The sequence below is a fragment of the Mytilus trossulus genome, chromosome 7 (genome assembly GCF_036588685.1).
Source record: "Mytilus trossulus isolate FHL-02 chromosome 7, PNRI_Mtr1.1.1.hap1, whole genome shotgun sequence".
Taxonomy (NCBI): Eukaryota; Metazoa; Mollusca; class Bivalvia; order Mytilida; family Mytilidae; genus Mytilus; species Mytilus trossulus.
Window position 1 is genome coordinate 44,724,422 of NC_086379.1, and position 20,058 is coordinate 44,744,479.

General features: G+C 31.5%; 1 protein-coding gene across 1 annotated transcript; it reads left to right on the forward strand.

The window, feature by feature from the left end:
- Positions 1 to 73: 73 nt before the first annotated feature.
- Positions 74 to 8,703, forward strand: LOC134727057 (uncharacterized). The gene is made up of 3 exons (XM_063591443.1): positions 74 to 399; positions 6,308 to 6,499; positions 7,968 to 8,703. The coding sequence occupies exons 1-3, from the start codon at positions 87 to 89 to the stop codon at positions 8,198 to 8,200; spliced, it is 738 nt and encodes a 245-aa protein (XP_063447513.1). The 5' UTR covers positions 74 to 86; the 3' UTR covers positions 8,201 to 8,703.
- Positions 8,704 to 20,058: the final 11,355 nt, after the last annotated feature.

A 20,058-nucleotide genomic window follows, 5' to 3' on the forward strand; every position in this document is an offset into this window, starting at 1 on the left:
ATATTCTTTGTATTCATTAGGTATCAATATTGTTAAAGTGTTAGATCTTTATAAACAAATCAAAATCGTAACTGGACAGCTGAAGTATGAAAACGCTCATATTTTTGCTTGTCCTTTTCATATTTTTACCCTCAATAAAATGTGTATTAATGCAAACCGGTGTTGGCATAAAGAATATAGATTTTACAGATTTCAAAATTACAGAAAACAATCTTAACCTAGGAGTTGCACGAAATGTGATAAGTTGCAGTGCCCGTTGTCTTGAAACTCTCCAGTGTCTGTCGTTTTCTTATAACCAGAAAACAAGCATGTGTGAAATGTGGGACGAAGATTTCATTCATATTAATGCCACAGATGGATCAACAGATGTTGGATGGATATATTACTATATACTCAGAGGTAAGAATATATGACAGATAGAAAGACATAATTCTTTATTATAGTGCCACATACCAATACAGAACAACATCATACATCATAATATAAGTATAATAAAAATACAGATATTTTTTTTAATCGAAGTTAAAATATCGGTATCTAGCCATAACTGACTTATATATAAACTCATCATAGATACCAGGAATAAATTTTATATATACGCCAGACGCATGAGACACTTTTTCTTGAAAACGTATTTTACCATTCATTTACAAGTGAATAAATAAAACTTTTATATTTAAAGAACACTCTATACATAATATTTTCTGCGATTAAACATAAAATATGAAGATTTTGCGAAAAAAGGGTTGTTTACAGTCATGTGACATCAGAAAATAAATTTGTCATCATGATAAAAATCGTAAACATTTGGGTTAATTGCACTCGCTTTCAAAAATAGAACATATCGCAGGTCAGAATATAATTCACAATGCATTAAAAAATATTTCTGGTCTTCTACACAATCAACTGTACAATATAACATTTATATTATTGAAATATGTTAATTTAATATTTAAGTGTAAGAAAACATGATACTTTAAATGGAAGTAAAAATGTCGAAGTTAAATATATTGAATACATTTCAAAGCCTAAAAACCGACTATCCTAAAATAAACAATTGAACAAACAAACACATAAACTTTGTAGATTACTCGTTACAACATATTTGCTTTCAAATACAAATTATATCTAATTTGGTGCATCTTTTGCAAAGTTGCATGTTCATTTTTTTACATAAATAAGGCCGTTAGTTTTTCCGTTGACTTATTTTACATTGTCCTTTCGGGGCCTTTTATAGTAAACGATGCGGTATGGGCTTTGCTCATTGGTAAAGATCCTACGGTGACCTATAGTTTTTAATTTCCGTGTCATATTGGTTTATTGTGGAGAGTTGTCTCATTGGCAATCATATCACATCTTCCCATAACTGAGTTACCGACTTTGAAAGGATAACGGAAGTAATTTCAGAATTGTGAGGTCTCTATGTTACCATATCAGTGACAGCTCGAATGTCCAGCTCTACCACATCGGAACCTTATGTGAAGCAGGATATACTTATCCCTCAACAGCACCGTATGTCATTCCCGGATTTTGTTGGGGGTTTGATTTACTCAGTTTTTAGGTTTTGTATGTAGTGTTTTGTAGGTTGCTGTTAATCTTTCCGTTTTTTTCGGGGTTTTTTTGTCATAATTTTTTTCTGCATGTTTTCGACATTTTTTAATTCTTCTTTTGGCATCTTTTATTTCCGTTTTCATTCCGGTCCGCCTTCTTAATTTTTTTAAAACGAAGCACTTGCTTTTCGTTGAGATGCTCGTTAGCACTTAATCAGTTTTACAAATCAATGAAACAAGAACAGAAAAAAGGCTCGTCACATAATATTCATAAACTCATCATATATTCCAGGCTTGAATGTGTGTATTTCAGACGCGCTTTTCGGCTACAAAAAACTCAGAAGCGTCGCTCGAATAAAAAAAGAACAAATAAAATACAAAGTTGAAGAGCATTTCAATTCCAAGGGGTCAGATAATCCTAAGAGCGGCGAAAATTAAAAAATCAAAAGTCGAAAATGAGCTGAAAACGAAATTGCTAAAAATGAAACCGACCACCAGACAAATAATAGTACACAAAAAACCATAGAAAATTAAAAACTGATTACCACGGACCCCATTAAAGACTGGGGGTGATCTCAGGTGACTTGAAAGGGTACGGATATTCTGCTAGACATGTGGCTTTTGTCGGGTTGCTCATGTAAGTACAATCCCGGTAATAAGTCTAATTCGGTAGGTCAGATTCGGCGAAAGGGGGATGGAATTGTAGTTACGACCGTTGGAACATATTCGCTATAATCTGTGAAACTGTTATTTCGTAACGGTTAACCAACTCAATATGGCGTCAGTAAATTTAACGAAAGGATGATTTTAACCTTGCCACTTTGAATTCTTAGTTTAATATATTTTCAAGATTGTGGCATTCTAGAGTGTGGCATTGCAACAGAAGACTAACTTCCACATAGTGAATTTGTTTCGTTTTTGTCATAGACACATATCAAAAACAATATTATCAGAATGCTTTAGATATGTTTTTGTCTTACATCAGTTATCTGGCAAAAGTAAACAGAGGATTTGTTTAACTTACACTTGATATTAAATAAGGTCCTTTAACATGTTTAATAGACAAGTTAACCATAAGTTTAACCATAAAGGTTGCATTTCCATAAATATGAACAATGTAATGTCCCATAGGAACTCCTTTTACGGCTAAAACTGTATCCCTTTACTATAAAGATTTGAAAAAAATCTTATCCTAGAATTGAAAGTTCATATGCACCACAATTTTTTTCAAAGGTCAAAATATAGAGCTGTACGGCATATTTTCACATTTATATGCCCAGTTAATTTTCTATGAATATTCAAGATGTCCACAAAAGAGACGTGTTTTGAGAAACAGCTGTATTTACAAAGTGCAACCTAAAACAAGCTAGCTTTATTACCCTTCATTGTACCATAACGCCTCGTACTTTTAATAAATTAAAAGAATAAAATATAAAAAATATTACTTTAATCATGAGAAAAACACAGAAGTGCTGACTTCTGGCCAAGTGATACCTTAAACGTTAGAAGTCAACATTATCCGATTGGGGTGCAGCCTTTGTTTAAATAAAGTCACATGATAAAAGTAATCATAATTTCTTATGGTTCATATTAGTTAATGTCTAACAGGTTGCCTTTATTCTAAAAACAACATCAGGACTTACACTCTGCTGGTAGAGACACAAGAAAGTCCAAGTAATATACACATGACGCAACGTTAGATATTGCTACTACTGCGAAAAATAGCGTTAGGTAAATATTTGACGTTTTTTTTTTTTTATATAGAAATGCTAAAATAAATAAATTCAAATTATACATGAAAATAAAGATCGATTCTTAAATTTTCACATTATGATAGAGAAAGAATAAAAATATAATATTCATAGGCTTAGGAAGACAAAGATTATCCGAAAAAACGTTTACTTAGCGTTGTCCCATGTAACAAACTCGAAACATAAAACTCGAACAATTCGCGAAATGTGCAAGCAAGTCTTCAAAATTTTGCATGAACATTCTATGACGTGATATATTTCAGTATTTGTTAACATGGCTGTCTCCATTTAAAATTTGCATAAATATTTTCCAAAAAATATGATGTACGGAAATGTCCCATCGGAAATTTAATTTGGAAACTTAAAACATTTTAGTTCAAAAATAAAATTTTGACAGATAATTCATTGAATTGTAAGCACGGTCGTTTTGTACTAAGTGTTAGCTCCCGAAATTCGAATTGAAAAATAAATTTAGCTACATAATAAATTCAAAACAATAGATTAGCAATGTCTTGCGGAAATGCCCGAGTTCAACTTTCAAGCCTTCAAAACACTTTTTCGGCCAAAAAAGACGGAGATTTGATTTCGTGAAGATTATTTTCCGGCCTTGATAACTATACCAATAAAAAGTACTTTTTAAGTTGAAGTTGGTAAACCAAATAACATTAAGACTACAGGGTTATCTTTAAAAATTACGGATTAATGAAAATGTCTTGCAAGTTTGTCCGTTATCATTATTTGACGTCGCTACAAGCGTAATATGCTTGGGACGGCATGAACTCCGTGTTCCTTCCTCCCCTGAATAAAATGTCCTGCTTTCAACAAAACGAAATGATGCACACATTTAGACATAAATACAAATCTATAAGACGAGCAAAAAGTAAGAAAACTTCAGTATCATAAGTATACGCTATAGTATATCACTGATTGAAGAAAATCATACTGGGGTTGAATATATAATGCAGTAATATTCCTCCGAAAACACATAATTACTAGCAGTAAAATTGAATATCCTATGGTAACTATAAAATCATATTGGATGGGATTCTCACGGCATTTATACGTGTGTGTTATAATTTGCATTTACCCAAAAAGGAAAGCAGGAAAAATTAGATAAAGCGCGTTTCCAATTTAACGTCATTTTCATGATACACTAAAATTTAGCAATATCTGACGTTGCGTCACATGTGATGACGTTTTATGTGCGAATGATATATTTCTAAGTTAGACTTTATCCAGTACATTTAAGACTAATGGCATTATGATCAGGATGTTTTGCTCTGAATTCAAAATGTTCATTATCTGCGGCAAAATCCTATACCAAGTCAGAAATATGACACTTTTTTCATACGTTGCGTTTATTGATAACGTTTGGTTTGTCCATGTATATGGATTTCCCCTTTTCCTGAAGGTTCCTTAAAAATAAAAAGAAGATGTGGTATGGTTGTCAATGAGACAAACGTGCACAAGAGACCAAAATGACAGACATTAACAACTTTAGGTCACCATACGGCCTTCAACAATGAGCAAAGCCCATACCGCATAGTCAGCTATGAAAGGCCCCAATATCACAATGTAAAACAATTCAAATGAGAAAACTAACGACCTTATTAATCATGTTAATATAAAAAAATGAATGAAAAACAAATATGTAACTCAAAAACAACCAACAACAATTGAATTAGAGTTTGGTATATTTGTTATACTTTTTTTTACATCGACCCGAACACTTATGCCTAATACCATGTCTTATATCTGATTAACGTACAGTTTGTATGTTTTTTTTGAATGCTAACATTGCCTATGTGAAATTTTGAAATTGTTTGTATGTACATCGAACGACAAATATATGTGACGTATAAAATTTACTGACGTAAGACACGCAAATCAATGAATATGTTTGTAGATAGATTTTTTTATGTTTTGTTAATTTGATCCTTTTAAAATTGTTACATGATGATGACCGTTGTACCCATATTTTGACTATTTTATTGATTGTGTCTTTTTAGTTCACGCATCATTGTAAATATAACGGAATTTGATTAGACTGTCATCAAAGTGAGAGGGTTAGCGCTATTAAACCAGGTTTAATCCACTATTTTCTACATTTGAAAATCCCTGTACCAAGTCAGGAATATGATAGCTCTTATCCATTTGTTTTTGATGTGTTTTGCTATTTGTTTTTTGCCATGTGATTATGGACTTTCCGAATTGGTTTTCCTCTAAGTTCAGTATTTTTTGTGATTTTAATGTTAACTAATTGCGATTTAGAATTTTAGTATTTTTAATTGTCTATTATTAATGAGCTTTGTGTATCTTATTCATTGTTGTTTTATTTGTCTTTATTTGGTTGTGTTAGCAAATGTTCGATTCATGATATTAAGTGTACATCTTGTTTATTCGTATTTGTTTTTCATCTCAATATTGACACTTACTTAACCTACAAGGGATTTTAAAGTTTAGATATCTAAAATCCTGTATTAATTTAAGAATTGAATGCTTTTTTTTGGGGTGTAACCGTTGACCGAAGTACATTTTGTATAAAACGCGGAAGCGCTTCGTTCTAAAAATGTGCACACGGCCAACGCTTTTACAGCCGTATGAAGTTACAAAAATAAGCATTCAATACTTATATTTACATTTTTAGCTAGGATCATGAAAACACGATCTTTATTTAATTAACCTGTGTATTTTATTGTGGGAACTCGTGTCATCATGAATGATAAATTTTATTGTGTAATGAAGTAGTTTAAGGAATAACGCTAGATTGCAGTGTAGCCAATCAGAATAACGTATTATAATGAAACAACAATCTAATGCAATTGTATGTTGTTGAAGGTAAACACTATCTATTCATGAAATAACAACATATGAACACTAAGTAGGGTTGCGTATGTTTGCCTTAATACAATATCTAACAACAACAATAAAAGTAGTTATAATGGATGTATATGTAATGTGTTTGTAACAATATGACGTTTTTCTATTCTAATTGTCTCCTTTCAGATGCAGAGTGTGGTATTACAAAAGAAAACTGTCTTTCCCATAGCGGATTTGTTTACACAACTTGTTTCTGTTATAGACTCACATCAACAAAGCTGTTCTACCAGAATGCATTAGATATGTGTGCGTCCTACACCAGTTCTCTGGCAAAAGTAAACAGGGGATTTTTTCAACTTACACTTGAAAATATATTAGGTATTTTAATAGAAATTTTTTAACCATGAGTTTTACCTTGAACAAGTTCGTTTATTGTGCATTTGTTGTACCTTTACTATAACACGTTTACTTACTGGTAATTTAATGAATACTGATATGATATATTTTTATATAAAAAAGATAGAGGCAGAGTATTGTGCACTAGATTTTTGGTGTAAAATTAAATGTTGATATTTATCTTCTGACCTAATAATTTTTCATACTTTGATATTACGAGTCGCTGCAAAATCTTTGTTGAACAGTGTGTATCAAATAGGTCAAGAAAGTGCTAACGATTGTGTGTGTGTGTTGTCTGGATCGAACATTTTATTTCGGTTGAATCAGAAATGTGTAAGTTATTGTGCATTAAAAAGGTTCGATTGATAGCTGAATGATTTGGAAGCATTTATGGTGGGTTTACTGTATACACTATTTATAATAATTTACAAAATTTAGTCCTGGAATCTATGATGAGTTTATTTACTATTACTTGGTCGATGCCACTGCTGGTGGAGATTTATTTACCCGAGGGTATCACCAGTCCAGTAGTCGGAACTTTTGTGCTGAAAGGAATTATCATTGATATGGTTATATTTATAAATTGACTGTTTACAAAAAATTGTATTTTTTTAATAACAGGCGTAGATAACATAAGCTCTATTTGGCAAAACTTTTAGGAATTTTGGTCCTCAATGCTCTTCAACTTCGTACTTTATTTGGCATTTTTTACTTTTTTGGATTCGAGCGTCACTAATTAGTCTTTTTTAGACGAAACGCGCGTCTGGCGTATTTACAAAATTTAGTCCTGGTATCTATGATGAGTTTATTTATATGAACATGAAGATTGTTTTTCCCCATGTTTTATGGACCATTTTCTGTTTGACAGGCCGTATTTTCATACAAAATTTCCCATTGAAAGTAAGGTAGTACTATTTTACGTGTAAGTATTTCCGATAATTTGCACCAGATATTTGATTGGTTTCAATGTTTCCGTGGGAAATGAATTGTCATCTCTACTCAGCTGGGTTTTTTTTTCAACAAAAATTTTATGCACCAATTTTTTAATTTAATTTTATTGAAAACTTAGGTTTTGATTTTGATACAATTGTTTGAAAGATAGATATCAATTGTTTCATAAAAGTATCACTCCAAATTATTGAAACTGTACTTTGGGTCAAATTTTGGGTTACTTGTGACATTTTCTATCCCCCCATTTTTCCATATTTTGTATCAAAGAAATGCAGATTTTTGTTATGGTTAGACCAAAAAGGGTTTATGTTTCACAATTTTAACTATTGCCAATCAAATCTATTAAAGATGCTGTTTCCATACATATGCACATGCAGGACACAAACAATAAGCTTTATTGTTAGCAAGCAAACGAAAGAGAGTGTTGCAAATTATAAATATTTGTCAACATAAAAGTGTTTTTCTAACTATGTTTTGCTAATTACAAAATATATTTCAGCACAAATAGTCGATGATGAAGTAAGAATTCAGGGCGATCGTGCCAGTAGTGCAACATCAATATGGAGATTTAAAAATGGAGACTTAATGAACTACTTTAACTGGAATACAAACGACAACCAACCAGACCTAGGACCCACTGAACTATCCCTTGTTATAAGGAAATCCAAAGGATATCGTTGGCATGATGCTTTGATAGAAGAAGCATTTGGTGCTATGTGTCAGATATACTGAATTTTGAGAGCCATCCACGTCCTAGTGGTTGTCTTTTACGTTTTTTTGTGTTATTTCGTTGATAAGAAAGAAGCAAATAAACTCATCAAAGATACCAGGACTAAATTTGTATATACACCAGACGCGCGTTTCGTCTCCAAAAGACTCATCAGTGACGCTCGAATCCAAAAAGTTTAAAAGGCCAAATAAAGTACGAACCAAAAAAGAGACCAGAGGAACTTTCAAAATCATAGATAGAAAATAAACTGACAACGCCAAGACTAACTAGAGGCTCTAAAGAGCCTGTGTCAGTCATCTTGGTCTATGTGCATATTAAACAAAATACACAGATGGATTCATGACAAAATTGTTTTTTTGGTGATAGTGATGTGTTTGTAGATATTAATTTAATGAACACTCTTGATGTTAACAATATATCTATCTATAATGCACTTTGACCAGTATTTACAGAGAAAAATATTCTGTATAAATTGACCAAAATTTATCAAATTTATTAAAATTGACTATAAAGGGCAATAACTCATTAAGAGGTAAATTAACCAATTTGCTTATCATGACTTATTTGTAGATCTTACTTTGCTGAACATTATTTCTATAATAATATTGGAGATACAATGTAATAACCTAAAACGGCAAAATTTCCTTAAAATTTCCAATTCAGGGGCAGCAACCCAAGAACCGGTTATCCAATTCATCTGAAAATTTCATTTTGATCTTGACATGATAAACAACTTTACCCATGTCAACTTTGCTCTAAATGCTTTGGTTTCAGAGTTAAGCCAAACTCTATATTTTGTATTTTCTGTGTTCTATTTTTAGCCATTGCGGCCATCTTGGTTGGCTGGTCGGGTTACCGGACAATTTTTTTTGAACTAGATACCCAAATGATGATTGTGACCAAGTTTGGTTCAATTTAACCCAGTAGTTTCAGAGGAGAAGATTTTTGTAAAAGTTAACAGACGGCGCCAGAAGTGATGAGAAAATGTCACTTGGCTCTGTAAACAAACAGACAGTCAAAAAAACTATACACAAGACAAAACAGAAAACTAAATATTTAGCAACACATACCCCACCTGGGGTGATCACAGGCGCTCCTGAAGCGAAAGAAGATTCTGCTCCCAATGTGGCATCTGTCGTGTTGCTTGTGTTAGTATAAACCCAGTTTAAAGTCTTACTTGAAAGGTCTCATTCGTGAAAAGGGAACGGAATTCTTGTTACGACATAAGGAACATATCCGATCTCATTTGTGAAACGGACAATCTATAACGGTAAAAAAACTCGTGATGGCGTCCGTAAAATCTACGAAGGGATGATTTCAAATTCATCCTTTTAAACTCTTGGTTTAAAAGCTTCCTTGTGAGTAGTAATATTCCTCTATCAAGGAAATCATGATAGAAAATACAAGCCCAGTAATAGGTATCAATTGAGTATATATCTATTAGGGTCCCTTTCATATTCGTTTTGGCTCTATTTTTTTTATAGACTCGATGGATTCAGATGCTTCTATTTTGTATAGAAAGAACAATTGTTGAAGGCCATAATGTGATTACCTTGAGAACAAGACACATTTACATTTTTACTTATCGGAAGTGTTCTTTAAAATTGTGGGGCCCTTTATAGCTTGCTGTTCGGTGTGAGCCAAAGATCCGTGTTGAAAGCCGTACCTTGACCTATAATAGTTTACTTTTATAAATTGTTATTGGGATAAAGAGTTGTCTCATTGGCACTCATACCACATCTTCCCATATCTATGTTTATAAAAATATTTTAATTTTCTAATAATAACTACAAATAAACTCATCATAGATACCAGGACTAAATATTATATATACGCCAGACGCGCGTTGTGTCCACAAAAGACCCACCAGTGACGCTCGAATCCAAAAAAGTGTACAAAAAGCCAAATAAAGTTCAAAGTTGAAGAGCACTGAGATCCAAAACATCCAAAAGTGTTGCCAAATACAGCCAAGGCAATTCATGACTGAGATAGAAAAGCCTTAGTATTTCAAAAAGATTTTTGTATGTTTCTTTGTAAGATTTATTTTCATGTTTGTTTGTCTTTTAATTCAGTTGTGTTTGTACAATTGTGATGTTTATATTTGCTGTTTGGTCTCAAATCTATTTTTGACATCTTAACACATCATGTCTATTTGTGTGGCTCGCCCAATTTTGTGAGACTGTGTATTTATCTAGATCATATGAAAAGTAAAATAACAAAAGTATCGAAATCCGAGGAAAATTCACAAAGGAAATTCCTCATCAAATGACAAAGTATATATAATTACTAATGACCTGATTTGGATTCGGATGCAAGCGGAATCTGTCTTGTGTATCTTGACATGACTGAACGGACTTAACACGGTATATCGTGACAGCGTCTAAAAGTCTGAGAAAATCTTCGCTTTTTCGCCAGCAGTAAATCCAGTCGATTAAGACTTAATCAGACCAAAATGTCCGTTTCAGACTTAAAAATGCTTCTAGTGTAAATACAATTAAACAGACTTTAACGAAAAACATCAAATGTTAATAAAAAGCTCACTTAATAGAAGATAAGTGTAAAATTTCTTAAGGATCCAAAAAGTAAAGTTGTTCATTTAACGGCGAATTTCATAAACTAACCGCAGTTTGTGTATTCTCTGACAACCAAAAGTAATTGATATGTGGGTTGTCCTAGTTGACAAAGCCTCTAACATTTTCTTTATATATGCGAAAATGTTAGAATAAAAAAAATCATTTGATTATTTGGATTTAAATACTCATAACAATCCTCTGTTTTCATGTCTTAGATGTCAAGATCTGAGTTATGCCGCTTTGTCTGTCGAATATCACTTTAACCTATTCAAAATTTAGATAAAAAAAAAATCCAAATTCCAATGTAAAATTCGAAACAAAAACCCTTTATAAAATGTCAAGATGAAAAACTCAAACACATCAAACAAATGGAAAACCTATTCTTGCATAGAGAAAAACTGTTATCACTCATGTGGTCACTTCTTGCTAACAGTATTTCAAAAAGACCTTAGATAAACTTGAATTTAAATGTATACTACAAACAGTTGAATTTGCTTGATGTTTTGACGTGCATAATAAATTGGCAATAAGAACCGGTAAAGAACTTAAAAGTTTAGTAGTACTAAGATTAAGTGAATAAATTCTTAATTCCCATTGTTATCTTACAATTTTTATTGCGGAAAATTACAGTAGAACCTGCTAATGTAAAAGCCATATATATATATATATATATCTATTTTTCGTTTCCTCAACATTTACATACGATTCTTAAGGATGTTTTCTTGTCATGTTTTTGAATTTTTGTCAGATTTTTGAAATCCTATGGTTTTATCAATTTGAAAACAATTTTGTCCATGGACCCACATTTTTCTTTTTATAAATCTTTTACATGTATAATTATAAGCCATTTGTAAAAGTCTTTCAATTTTTTTATTTATTGTTAAAAGTTTTTGAGAACTTTAACTGGTCAATGACAATGCTATGAAAACCACGAGAGATATTTTTCAAGCCAAATGTACTGTTATGGAACGCTATTTATATTTTAAATCTGAGCAGCGAAATTCTTTTAATCCAGTTTTAATACAGTCAAAATATAAATTGTAAAAAGGATGCTTAATACTACTAGCAATATAAGAAGTAGTGAAACCTTTTGTCGGATGTGAATTCTTAAAAATTACACAAATTTACTTGAATGTCTAGTATAATACATTTCATCCTCTTGTTTTTCTTTGATCGTACCATATTGCATATTGCATATTCTCTGTTCAATAGACAATAGGTTGTCGAATAATTACTTAGTGTGCATCCCTACAAGTCGCCTATTTAATGAAGTCGTCGTGTTTTATTTTAGTTAACCTTAGGCACGGAAAAAAATGTTATTATCACTCATGTGGTCACTTCTTGCTTACAGTGTTTTCAAAATTAAATATATACTACAAACACTTGAATTTGCTTTATTTTTGGACGTGCATAATAAATTGGCAATAAGAACCGGTAAAAAACTTAAAAGTTTAGTTGTACTAAGATTAAGTGAATTAATTCTTACTTCCCATTGTAACCTTACAATGTGTATTGCGGAACATTACAGTAGAACCTGCTTATAGATCATATAACTCCCAGTTGATACCTTATTCGATGATTTACGTTTCATATCATGATTTAAAATAAATCAGCTATGATTTTACACAAATAAGCAGCTAAACCATTTTAAAAATTGTAATCTGTCTCTAAATGTGAAGATTTAGTCAAATAACTAGATTACAAGACATATTGTGTACTAATATTTACAATCCAACAGTGAATCTGCATTAAAGAGTCCCATTTTGTTGAAATGACACAAACTTTAATTTTAAACCCCGATGTGGACCAACCTGAAAACTGGCCCCAGAATCAAAAATCTTTATAACGACAGTTTCGGCATTTAAACAAAACCCAATAATTGTTTTATAGAAATTAAACAAAGTTGATTGTGGACCTTTTGAACTCAATGTGAATCATTTCTAAAAAAGGACCAAAATTAAGATTTGAAATACTTCGCCATACAAAAAAACCCAACCCAACAATTACATTTTTTATGAAGTTTCATTTTGAACCCTTTAGATATCAATGTGGACTATTTCCAAAAACACAAAGTTCAAAATCTTAATAATCATTAAATTCAGAACAACAAAGAACCCCAATATTTCAAGACTTTGAATTATAACTTCATTAAAATTAGCCAAAATATAAGCAATTAAAACAAAAATATTACCAAAGAATTGTTTGACCCCTTTTTACTGAACAAAAATGTCGTAGCCAAAGATTAAATTCCAACATTCCTTTTTCTGTATTGAATCTTGTGATACAATTGCATAGAGATATATAGAATTGTACTCAAGTTATTCGAGCAGAAACCATAAAATCTTTTGTTGCACCCTTTGGCTCCTCAATCATAAACTGTTTGGGACATAACCCTTCAATCAATCCATCCTTTGTTTTGATGTATGGGACATTTTGGTACAATGTCTTAGATATCATTAACTTATACACAAACTATACTTCTAAAACAAGAAAAATGCTTGCTGTTGGAACTTTAGTCTTTAAACCGTTTGGGCAATAACCCAAATTCAATTTCGACAATCCCTCTAGAACGACGACGTCAAACAATTCATAATATATTTTACCGCAAATAGTTTGCAATTGTGTAAAAACTGATGATAAAACCGATGTTAATCACCTCTATGAACGGTTCCTCCATGCGCCCATCCATGATTTGTATCATGTTTTATGTCCTTCTTTTATGGCTTTTAACAAGATAACTGCCATGTGCGGGTGATCACCAGACTGATTGGAAGAGAGTACTATCCTAGCCTAATTTTTCCTGCTTACTTCGAAACACTCGTACTAATTCATGACCGTTCTGGATTTTTGGTATTATATACTTACCAGTCATTATGTCAAAACGAGTTGATTACTTGGAATACTAATACTTCATATATACTTACATGCTACTAGTGTTAATATATTATAATACGGATTGTTGCCGCACAGTAATAAACTATTGGACTTAGTATTTTATAACCTTAACATAGCGTTATTTATAAATATCAAATTTTCAAATTGTAATTTGAATCAACTAACTTGTAATATAAAATGTAATTTAAATCTTTATCATAATATGAGATTATGATATGGCATTATATTTTTATGGTGTCATATAGTAGTGTATAAATAATATGGTATTACATTAAAATAACAAACCTCTTTTCAAATCTATTCAAAATAAATTCAAACATTAAGTAAAATGTGTTTCCCTTATTCTAAGTTTGGCTTTATATTAATATGAAAAAAGTTCTCGGGCAGATTTAAAACCCGTCTAGAAATAAATAAAAAGGAAAACACAAAATTTAAATTTTAAAGTAAAAATATTCTGACATACAGTTATCCTTATTCTTTATAATAAACAAATAGCCCTTAGATTAAAATCAAGCTATCTGAATTTTCATTTCATTAAGAAATGTAATACATACCATTATGATAGTCCATCCCTCCTTTTCCTCATCAGTAGATATAACTTTGCCCCTTTAAAAAGATTTCTTTGACTAACCTTTATAAATTTGTCGCAATCCACAAAAACCACAAAACATTACCAATGCCGACAATCTTTAAAGATACATCGACGGGCATCAGTACCGCATTGTGGTTTTTGGGTGTCCGCACCTACCCCTTAGCCCATTTCTGGGTTTGCGAGGTCGCTGTGGTGTGGGCCCAAAAACCGGGAACGGTTCCTAGGTTAGAAAACCTAAGAGATTACGAAGTAAGCATGATCTTTTAGAAAAATTTGTGCTTGGATAGCACTCTCTTCCAGTCAGTCACAAACATGTCCGATCAGAAGGGGAAATTCACCAGTTCCAACTTGGTAACGACTGAAACACAGTATATATACATGTAGTTGACGTCATAACGGATATATAAATAAACCTTGTCATATCTATATTTAGATAAAAATGCTGACAGAATATTATTTTTATTTGAAATGTATGTGGGTTTTAACATGCTGACGATGTTTAATATTAATTACATGTAATTTTTAATCAACCGGATAAACTGGTTATGTTATGATTAAATTTTCGGATTATTCAAATAGATAATACCAAAAATCTTTTATTATTAAATTAATTAAACATGTACTGGTAAAGATATTTTAATTTTTTTGCTCGTTTTATTTTTTATCCTATAAGTTTAAGTTATGCATAGAAAAAATATTGATAAAGAACAGTTTTGACATCTGAACTTTTGATGCATTCGAGATGTTAATAGCAGGAAAGGACTGGCTCTTTAATTGTTTGCTGCATATACATATGTGTGAAAATTATGTTTATATTAAATGAGTTGGGGCTTTTTTTTCCAAATGGAAATAGTACTTTACTATTTACAAATAGACTTTTGCATTTAATTTAAAAACTGATGAAGCATAGTTCTGATTAGATACAAATATTAATGCCACATGTTGAGCAGGATATGCTTACCATCCCGAACTACTGAGATCACCCCCGGTTTTTGGTGGGGTTCGTGTTGCTTATTCTTTAGTTTGTATATGTTGTGTCTGATTGTGTTTTTATTTTTAGCCATGACGTTGTCAGTCTTTTTTCGATTTGTGAGTTCGACTGACCCTCTGGTATCTTTCGTGCCTCTTTTGTACATTATCTTATCCCAATTCACTTCTTAATAAACACATTGTGTTTTTTCTATAGCATAATATAATATTGTGTTTCATTGATGAAAACAACATAATATATAGAATCATATTCAAAACAGTGTGGCTGTGGCCATTGATTGACGTCCTTAATTCGTCCAATGACTGGGACATATTATGTGAATGTGTGTCTGTAACGACACTGCTCACTACTTACTTATCATATAATTTAAACTGTATGGTCACCAAAGGTTTTTAATGCCTTTAATAATGAGATAATCCAAAAATTAATCAGGAATAACCTTTATGTTTGGATTTATATTATTTATATAAATCATATAACATCGTGTTATTCATGATTAATTTTTCGAATTGGTTTATTAAGGTATTGATAACCTTTGGTAACCCCACAGTTTAAGTGTCTTTAACAAGTACATAGTGCGCAGTGGTTGTTACAGACAAAAGTTCACATAATCTGTCCCAGTCAATGGGATAATTTAGGACGTCAAGCAATGGCCACAGCCACACTGTTTTGCATATGATTCTGTGTCCATTCTTTTCTAATACATGATGCACCATTTTATAGATTTTATTTAACCGTAGAACATACTCACCCCTTCTTGTCCAATGAAAAGACAGTTTTTTGTCCTCTAATTTTCATAGTACATGGTTTTCCATACACTATGAAATGCTATACATGAATGACTATTCGTTGTCAGTTAATTATGAAAGTGAAATCTTAATAGCTGCACTAACGAATTGTACAATCCCCTAAGGCATTTTCCTTGCAAAAATAGCCTACTGATTTCAGATGAAAGAGCAAAGATTAAAATAAAAACATTTTGAATTTTGCAGAATTTCATGCATTTTCTAATGGTACACACATATAGAATACACAAAAAAAAATAATATTTAATTCATATACCTTACATTTATGGGAATTATAATTTTTTTTATTTAAAAAAAACCCACAATGCCAGACCACTGATATAAAAAGCAAAGGGTTGTTTTCGGGGAAACACAATCAATAAAAAGTAAGCATTTAATGTTGAATGGTATGAAGTCAAATATTCATACCACCGAGAGTTTTATAATTATAAAAAAATCAAAAAGGGGATATATATAATATATATAACATTGTGTTGCTTTTTAAAATCATAAAAATCTAAAAATAAATAAGTATTAAATTTTACCTGAAGCAGAAGAAAAACCATTTATCCTTCACAAATTATGTCAGTGCTATTCCATTTCATCCATTGAAATGATCGTTACCTATGTTTTATATTTTAGTTCATCATAAAAAGTGAACTCTTATTTAGGTTTATATATTACGATGGGAAAGGATAGTTTTGTAATGTCACTCGAAAGTGTGAATATGTTCTAAATTGGTCAGACAATACTTGGTCATGTTTTATGAAGATTTAAGACCTCGGCTCTTCGTCTTGGGCTTAAATCTTCATAAAACATGACCAAGTATTGTCTAACCTATAATTATATAACGCTTTTGGATATTTCTAAACATAGATACAATAAGACAACTAATAGTTTATTGAAGTTTCACATATTGATCTATAATAAAATAACAAAACAACATCATAAAAATGACACATTTTAAAACTAGATACCCCAATAATTAGTTTGGTCAAGTTTAATTACATTGACCCAGCAGGTTCAGAGGAGAATGATTGTAAAAATAAACTGATGCCGGGTGCTAAGTGTTGGGAAAAATAACTTAGCATTGGTAGAAAGTTAATGTTCTATCATGACTATACAATTTAATAGGTTATCTTAATGCCAATTCCATAAATTAACAGGATTTTATGAGGACCAAAAGCTTCAAAGTTTCGTCAGCTGCAGTTAATGTATTCTCTTAGAACCCAAGATGATTGATATGCTGTTGCTCTAGTTGACAAAGCCCCCAACAATATCTATTTTATATGCAAAAATATCAGTATTACAGAAAGATAAAATCACAAAGCATCTGATTATTTTTATTTAAATACATCCCACAGTCCTCCATTTTCATGACTCAGTTTCATAATCATAACATCTATGGATGAAATGTCCGCCTCCGAATTCAAAGTATGTTTTTTTTACTAAAGAATGTCGTGGTTCTCCGAAAGGTAGGCATTCCAACTAAATTTTTAAAGTTTCAAAACGGATAAGAAAAAAGTGCTAATAAATTGTATTCTGCATTTAAAAAAATAGATAACGGCTACTAGTCTGTTCCCGTACACATATTTTGAATATCAGAAAAAACTTTACTGTTTCATCTTTTTGTATTGCATATAATAACACGATTAAAGAGAACAATCACTATATACAATTTTTACCAATATAGATCGAAGTTATCCCGCTTTATCTGACGAAAATCACTTTTAAATACCAAAACTGCCGTGAATGGAAAATAACTCTTTTTTTTTTAAATTTTCGTCTCCTCATTATAAGTTTAAGATTCCAAAAACATTTTAACTAAAGTCACGCAGAGGTGTTCTACATTTATTGTAAAAAGTTGGATTTATTCTACCAGTGATATAAGTCCTAAAGTCCTAAGTGAATTCTGAAACATTTAAAAGATTTACTTTAGCCGACCGTGCAAGGGCTGTATAGCCAGTCAAGGTCGTTAAAAACTTCCATTTGTTGTTGATTTACTTGAATGTCTAGTACTATATCAAAACATTTAAAATAACTACGCGATATGCTACTCCTTCTAATTTCTTATAATCTACATCATTTTGTAAAGTGCTACTTTCTTAAGACAAATCTGCATGTTTTTGCATAGTAGGTTTTTAAATGACTACTCAATGTGCATCATTTCAAGGCGTCTTTTTATTAAACCAAAGCATCTATATAGACAGTAACAGTTCAGTGTCTTTAAATATCAGCTGCTTTTGTAGGAGGCTAGGAAACAAGGTGTATGCGAGCTCTTAGCGAGCTGTTACACATGTTTCGAGCCGAGTAGAAATACAGCTGATATTTAAAGACACTACACAGTTATTGTCTTTATCCTGTTATTAATTCTGTATATTATTTGTGTTTTAAAAGACACAAAAACACATGTTTAACATTTATTATCGATTTGAAATCCATTGAGACCCGTGTAGTATTACGATACAGTAATCACACATTCAGCCGAAAACGGGTTCGCAACAAAAGAATCTCGAATGGTCAACAATAATACATCGCTCAAGGTGAATTATTATCTATTTTAACATAACAACTAGTTTCAACGGTAAAAACAAATAACAAAACATTGTCTAATTTGAAACAGGAGTGTACGTTTGTCATTCGCTTCAGACTCTACATTCACTAAACATGCATGCTGAAATTGACATGGTTGTTTTTGTTACACAATCATACACCATGTGCACATTCAAGTTTTGAAATCGATAGTTGTCATCGCAGAAAAGACTACTGTTCATGTGTGAAAATTGGTGTGTTTCTTATTGCTTTTAAGAAATGTTTGAAAAAAAACCCAGAAAGTATAAAAGTAATGGTTAATTCGCAATTAATACGTCATTGGAATGCGACTGCAATACACATTCTGAGTTCACGCAGGTTCATACAATACTAAGTCCGGCAGTGGGCGAAGCTTTAAAGCGATATCTGTATAATATACAGAGATACAGCATAGCGATATGTGTAGGGCTGTATCTGTATAGTAGAACACCCAATAAAAGCAGGAAAAAAACTAATCACTCTTAGTTCATAGTGTTTTGAAGTTGACCGAACTCATTTTGAAATGTCAAATATCTTCTAGAAATTACTAGAAATGATGCACATTAATTAGTTTTTGAAAACCCACTATGCAAAAGGCAGGCAAAAGATTCTGAACGAAGTAGTACTTAACAAAATGATGTAGATTATATGAAATTAGAAGATGTAACGTATCGCGTATATAATTCAAATGTTTTGATATTGTACTTTTGGACAATAGCTGAGCGCTTGTTGCATGGTATGACGTTCGATTTTAAATATTTCAGTTAAGATGTTAACACATATAAATAAAATATAATAGGATCTGCAAAGTTGGTAAAACTTTTGAAGAGAGTAAAGTTTAGATTACCACGGGGGAAAGAAAGCAGTTAGCTATATGTACACATTTTGTCTTGCAACATTCGCAAACAAACCCCTTAAACATTTGCCATGATTTTTTTGGTTCAGAATTTAACGGTCTTTATTCCTACACGAAACATTGGATTAAAACATCGGTTGACGAATAAAGGCAATATTAGTATACCACTGTTCGAAATATGTGTGACCATTTTTCATTATCCGATATAAATCTGTATGTCCATAATGTTTTTAGGTCAAAACAAGTAGGTATATAAAATGCTGAATTTTTTGGGGTTTTTTTTGCGTTGATATCTCTGCGTACATCAGCAAATTGACAGTTAGAAACGGCAAAGAACTTATGTTTACGATGAAAGAGTTTACCAATGTGATCTCTCCTTTTTTATTAAGAAACATTTCAGTACCATCTGCATATGAAAGATATTTCTCCCAGTTGATACGCTTTTCAAGAACTTGCGTTTTTATCACTTTTACTTGAAAAAGTATCTTATATATTTTACAGGCTATAATGCAAAGAGTATTTTCTTCCGGCTGATCGAAATCCAAGAATGGGTTTAAATGAAAAGAGTTTTTTTTACTGTATTCTCATAAATCGCTC

Excerpts from the sequence above, each read along its gene's own strand:
- LOC134727057 (XM_063591443.1), top strand. The coding sequence starts at position 87 with ATGAAAACGCTCATATTTTTGCTTGTCCTTTTCATATTTTTACCCTCA. Across the intron at positions 400-6,307 it reads ATATTACTATATACTCAGAG|ATGCAGAGTGTGGTATTACA; the intron begins GTAAGAATATAT and ends GTCTCCTTTCAG. Across the intron at positions 6,500-7,967 it reads TACACTTGAAAATATATTAG|CACAAATAGTCGATGATGAA; the intron begins GTATTTTAATAG and ends AATATATTTCAG.